This window comes from Colletotrichum fructicola (assembly GCF_000319635.2).
Source record: "Colletotrichum fructicola Nara gc5 chromosome Unknown KSG_Nara_v1_contig01, whole genome shotgun sequence".
In the NCBI taxonomy this organism is placed as follows: domain Eukaryota; kingdom Fungi; phylum Ascomycota; class Sordariomycetes; order Glomerellales; family Glomerellaceae; genus Colletotrichum; species Colletotrichum fructicola.
This window is the reverse complement of record NW_027094051.1, coordinates 6,572,992-6,578,991: the sequence shown is the minus strand read 5'-3', so window position 1 is coordinate 6,578,991 and position 6,000 is coordinate 6,572,992. Positions and strand designations below refer to the sequence as shown.

The following is a 6,000-nucleotide window of genomic DNA, read 5'->3' as shown; positions in this document are numbered from 1 at the left end:
CAACGTCCTTCTTCATGAAAATTTAATCGGAGCCGGCGACCGAACGATGGCTATTTTCGTCGTTCGCCCGACCTTGAGTCGCAAGGACGCTCAACAGGTCGTAGCGGTGACTCATAATGTTTGCCGAGGTCATACTTTCAAATTAGGGTGGCACTTGCTGGAGGAAACCGAATCTGCCGCAAGATCTATCCTCCACAAGTATTTTCCCTCTATCTCTGGCATGTGGATGTCACGGGTAGCCTCTGGTTCCCTAAGCGCCTACTTTCGCGACCATGTCCAATCTCAGTTCGAACATGGTACTATCTGTGCTACCTGTAGCATTGCGGACATCCGACAAGAAGTGGAACGAAAGATTCCCAGAGCCAGAAAGGAATACGAAGTCGCGACGAGAGCCGTTGATAAACCCTCCAGACCTGCCGGGAGCTGGGAAGAGAGAGTGAGGCTGCGGGATGCTTTGGAAGAGAAATGCGCGCTTCTGGAAAAGGCCGTACAGACTCTGGAAGGAGTCAATAGCCGCCAAACGACTCCAACGATCAGTACCGCCTGTTCTACCGTTGATCGTGAGTTCATGCTTTTCTTTGGCCAGACTTGCCCTCTTTCCTCCTCGCGTTTCCTAGTCATCTCCCTCAAAAGAGAGCAAACACCATGCGGCATTTCCGCATGAGCTCCCATTTCCTTTTGCATCTCTTGTCGTTCAGATGAATGCATGCTTCTGACCAGTCTGTTAATAGCTCTTTATACGCCCAGGGAATCCGAAATGGACAGTGAAACGGCATCTGATCCAATGAGTACGAATCAACATCTGCCAGTGCGCAGTGCGATACTTAGTATTGATGCTGCCTCCATGAGGAATAGTTCGTGGTGCTAAATCGAAAGTTTGGCTAGCTGTGCGAATCAATTCAGTCCATAGCAGAGAATTAGACTAAATAAACGAACAAGTAAGACTTAACACGATCTTTGACGTCCGGATCACGGGTCTTTGCGGACGTGGGGTGGGTCTGGAATGACGGCATGTTGTGGATCGTGGCCCGCCTCTCGGCGCCGAGCTGCCTGTTCCAATGTGATGCTTACTCAACCTCATGTCTTCTTGGTGGCGATGGCTTTGTTTCAAAGTCGTTCCACTTACCGAGGCCTCCGCTCGGAAACTGGGATATTCTATATAAACGTCGAAAGCGCTTCGCTCAGTGATCCAACGGCTAAGAATATGACGTATTGACCGACCCCCAGTCGCCAACATAGCCACAATCAGGCGGGATCTCACGACATCATCTTACCTTTTTGCTCATGTTTTGTCAAAGACGGCACTTCTTTCCTTACTTACTCCATCATGGCGAATCCTCGCCGAACTTCAGCGTTAGCTGTCGGAATCGTCATTACGGCAGCGCTGGTGTTCATCGGCGCGTTCCACCACCCCTTGCCCAAGAGAGGAAGTCCCGACTACGATGTTGACGCCAAATTCGACCTTCCCACTCCACCAACCGACCTTCCATACTCTAAAACCAACAACATCATCTGCATGATAGTAATGACCCTCTTCGGGCTCTCAGCCGTGGCCCTCGGCGCACGCGACGCCCAGAAACAGCGCAGCCTCCTCCCGCTGATCTTACCTCTCAGCGGCGCCATGATTGCCTTCCCAGAGACATTCATCGACGTTCTCGGCTGCATCTACTATCCATGGCCAGCAGAAAACGCCTCCTTCCACCTGATCGGCCGCGAGATGCCGCCCTGGATTCCGATTTGGTTCGGCTACGGCTCGTTGATGCAGATCAACCTCCAGCTCCTCGTCAACAACGTTTCTACGAAGACACTATGGTGGTTCCTCGGCCTGATGATGATTTCGGACCTCGTCGTGGAGGAGATTCTGCTGCCGATGGGCGTCTATCATTACTACGGAAACCAGCCGTTGGTCATTTTGAACATGTTTCCTTGGTGGTGGATGGCACCCAACTCCATTGGCGTGTTCCTTGCGACGGCTCTGGCCTATCGCTACCGGTCTGTGCTTGTCGGCTGGAAGGTTGTCGGTGTCATGTTTTTGACGCCAATGTCGGTTGGCGCCATTTATGGGTTCATCTGCTTCCCTGTCTGGGTTGCCATCAACGGGGACTGGGGATGGCTTGTCACGCAACTTCTTGGATTGTTGACGATGGTGTTCGGCTTTGTGGCTTTTTGCATCATTTTGGAGATGGTTCTAGGACGAAACCCGTTTGGTGTGGACGGAAAGGAAGAGCGGCCCCTCACTTCAACGGATTACGGACAGGCTGAGGCTTTTCAAGACGAGTGCTGAGATGTATGTTGACTAGACCGGCCACCTCTGTTCAGAGTGCCTCTAGTACTGGAGCCTGTGCAGCTCAGATCTGTTCAAGCTAGTTCACTACATGCTATTGAGCAGAAACAAGCGTCCTACTTGGTGAGAAATACAGAAAATCAAACACCATTTTCTCGACTTCTCCGATGCTCTCGTCGACACGATTCCTTCAGGTTAAATCTTGGATTCGCAACATAACTATGATCACATTTGTGCTTGTCTTACCGAGCGGTACCATGGAGTTTACCGAAATGATTGATGAGACATCTGACTTCTCAACGGCGTCGATCCGTCTGTGTCAGTTCAATTTGCAATGTCTCGGTCGGGACCGTTGAGATCGTCACCAACAAAAGAAACGCCCGAGACATTCACGCAGACAATGGCACGCCAGTTTGATGTGGTAATAGTATTTGACATTAACGTCGTATGACATCAGTAAGTGGTATCTTTGTGGTATCATCTTTCGCTTCCCAACTTCATTTCACAAAAATCATTCACAAAACAACATATCAACATGACCCCAGCACGAAACACGTCCAGAAGAAGGAACTAAACGCCAACATGGTCAACATCCCCAGCGTCGAGGCGCCGTTCTGCATGCTGTTGTACGTGGTCGGCGACGGCACCGCCGCGCTCGTGCTGTCCCCAGGCGTGGACACGACCTCGCCCGTCGAGGCCTCGACGACGTCGCCGGAGGGGTACTGCACATTGTACACGGGCGCGTCCTTCAGCTCCACGGGCGTGCCGAGCGAGTGCTTGCACGTCGGCTGGTTCGCGTTCGGCCAGTCCTCGAGCTCGCAGCTTTCGTCGTAGCCCCACGAGCACACGGAGTCGAGCATGTTATACAGCGCGTAGTTGCTGCCGACCCAGCTGTCGGCCTGGCCGAGGCAGCTCGCGAGGAAGTTCATGCTGTTGGACGCGCTGAGGGGCAGCTTCTTGCTCTTGGTCTTGATGAGGTCCTTGCAGTCGTCGGCGGGCAGCTCCTTGTACTCCATGGCGAGCGGGCCGCCCGAGACGGGCAGCTTCTTGGCGGAGTTGCCGGTGTAGAGGTAGTTCCAGGCATCGTAGGAGATGTCGTAGGCGCCCTGGGACTGGTCGATGCGCAGCAGCTTGAGGTTGCGGTCGGCGTAGCTGAGGGAGATGCAGATGTTGTTGCAGTCGACGGAGCCGGGCCAGTAGGCGACGCGGTCGGTGTTGATCTTGCAGCCGAGGACGCCGACGGAGGAGGAGTAGCTGTCGTGGGGCGTGGCCCAGACGGTGCCGTCGGCGAGGACGAGGGAGGAGAGGGACGCTACGGCGGCGACGACGAGGAAAAGATGCGACGGCGATGAAGGAGAGGCGCCGCGCATGGTGATTTCAAAAGAGTGAGCAGGGGGGCCTGGGTTCAACCGGCCGTCCCCCTTTGGATAGATACGTAAGGAATGACGTTGTTTGAGTGCCCTTTTTCGGCTGGTATGAGAGATAAGGAATGGACCAGCCGCGGTTGCGGCCGATATGCGAGTCTAAAGGAGGGTCATGGATTGGATCTGCAGCTTGTGCTGGTGTGGTGTGTGGATTGTGAGAAGAGAGAGAAGGGGAAAAATTGGATCGCGATGTCGGGCGCGACACTGGACTCACCTTACCCCTCGAGATTGCCGCAGCTCGAGCAGCCAATCTCGCTTAATTGGCGCTTACGATTCGCTGGACCGCCAATGCAGACCCGCTGAACTGCCCTTTTTCAGTTTAGAAGAACCTTAAAAGGGGGTCCAAGGATCCCGAGCGATCCGTGCGCTTTGTGCATTGTTTTCCGCGTGTTTTTGGCTCTTTTTTCGGTGTCGCCTAGGTGAGCTAGGTGGGTTTCCGACCGGCTCGGTCAGTCTCGGTAAGCCAGCCGGCCTGCAGCCGACGCGGCCGATCGGCCCCGCCATTGCGATCGGTCGCTTCGCGCAGCCCGGACGGGACAGAGCGCCGGTTGGAACATTCGACGAAGGGTTCTCCGGTTACAGCGCCAATGCTCCTGTCACAACAAACATCATTCGCTCGCCACGTGCTGTGCATTGTGCTATGTGTCAAACGACAGCGGGCCACGAGGTCGAATCTGCTTGCGTCGCACTCCAAAGGTGCCAACCGACCCCGTGACACCGGCTCAAATTTGACATTCCTCCCTTACATGCCTGACTACCACTCCAGCGTGTTGCGCATATCGTGAGATGGGTTAAAAGAGACCGAAAAGTGATGCAAGGACACCCTTCTTGTGCGCGGAGAAGCACTGGGCTCCACTCTGGGTCTCTTCCGATAATGTCTCTTCTGACTCAGAATGCAGCGGATAACTGAATATCTAGTGATCTTCTGGATCGCGACAATCGCCTCAATGAGCTTACTGGATGATCTAGCGCAGGTACGAATCCGGTCAATCTGTCGTTGCAGGACTCGACTACTTCGCACCAACGGCTAGCGACATTACAGATGACAGTCAAAAACAATGCGCGCAGCACGTCCATCCACTGAACACACACCTGAACCCTAAACTAACGGACGGGAGCTAGGGCCAACGTCCCGCACGTGGCACTGCACGCGGAACTCGATCCCCCAACCCAGATTATTTACAGCCTTTTTCGAAGAGCGGTTTCGCAACGTTGTCTGGAAAGAGTTTAGACGACGACATGCCAGTTGCGAACGGAATTCAACGGCCAGAGAGAAAATTTTGTTCAATCTTGGCCCCTAGCGCACTGATTTTGAGAGGAATCTAACGCCCTTAGTTCCTCAACAATTGCGGATACGAATGCTTGCAGAGACCCTCTAACTGTTGCTTGGCACACTCGAAATCGCTCAGATGGGCGGGATTCACATCGACAAGAAGGAAAATTGGAGGTCCCGGGTCCCAGGTCACACAAATTGACCCAAGGGATGCTGGAAAGAAACAATCCACAAACGGATCCTGCAAGCGCTTCTATCGGCTCCACACGCGTTGAGAGGCGAACTGTGACGCACCTTCCAACTTCGACCCCGCAACATTATATTAACGACTCCCGGGAGCGGTGTGGAAAAGCCGCAAACGGGCCCCGGCAGGTACCGGGGCTCGGATTTCCCTGGGTCTACCGAGAAATCCAAGATTTCCACTGAACAAGCTTGCATGGGAAAAGAGGAAGAAGAAAGGGAGCATGCAGAGAGCGTTTCTTTTTTCGACATTTGACAGGACGGCTGCGTGCAGCTGGACTACCTGAACTCTCGGACATGCCAGACACATGCTTCCGGAACGTTGTCAAAGCAGTCGCGTGTCTTACTCTTCAAGTGATTAGTAGGCAAGACTATTCGGACCGAGGTGTTCGGACAGATTGAACGTCCCGCACGAGCTGGAAGCTCAATTCGGACTGCCAAACATACGAGAAAGAGCAAGCTGACAGTCCTTTTTGGAGATATGCACGACCCGTCGTAGCCGGAGGGCCTCGTCGATGGCCCTGTTCATTGGGCAGCGGGCGAGATGTGGTGCCTCGCAGATCGCGAGCCCGGTCCTCGCTTTCGGGAACGTCCTCGTTGTCCGCCGGCCAGTGAGGTTCTGGGTACGAGGTGCGCGCAGACTTGGGAGGCTGGCACTAATGCTCCCCGCCGAGATGCTACTGCTAGTGCAGTGTCGTGCACTTTTGAGATGGAGATTTCATTCGTTTCCCCCTGGCCCGGCTTCTTTTTTCTGTGGATGTTCTGCTTTGGAGCTAGTA

General features: G+C 54.0%; 2 protein-coding genes across 2 annotated transcripts; one reads left to right on the top strand and one right to left on the bottom strand.

The window, feature by feature from the left end:
- Positions 1–272: 272 nt before the first annotated feature.
- On the top strand, positions 273–2,284 carry CGGC5_v001873 (uncharacterized protein; the record flags this gene model as incomplete). The annotated part of the gene is made up of 4 exons (XM_032024021.2): positions 273–296; positions 353–560; positions 732–788; positions 1,299–2,284. The coding sequence occupies 4 exons, from the start codon at positions 273–275 to the stop codon at positions 2,282–2,284; spliced, it is 1,275 nt and encodes a 424-aa protein (XP_031879284.2).
- Positions 2,285–2,814: 530 nt separating this feature from the next.
- CGGC5_v001872 (uncharacterized protein) lies at positions 2,815–3,654 on the bottom strand (the record flags this gene model as incomplete). Its single annotated transcript, XM_032024019.1, has 1 exon — positions 2,815–3,654. The coding sequence occupies one exon, from the start codon at positions 3,652–3,654 to the stop codon at positions 2,815–2,817; it is 840 nt and encodes a 279-aa protein (XP_031879306.1).
- Between the last annotated feature and the right edge of the window lie 2,346 nt (positions 3,655–6,000).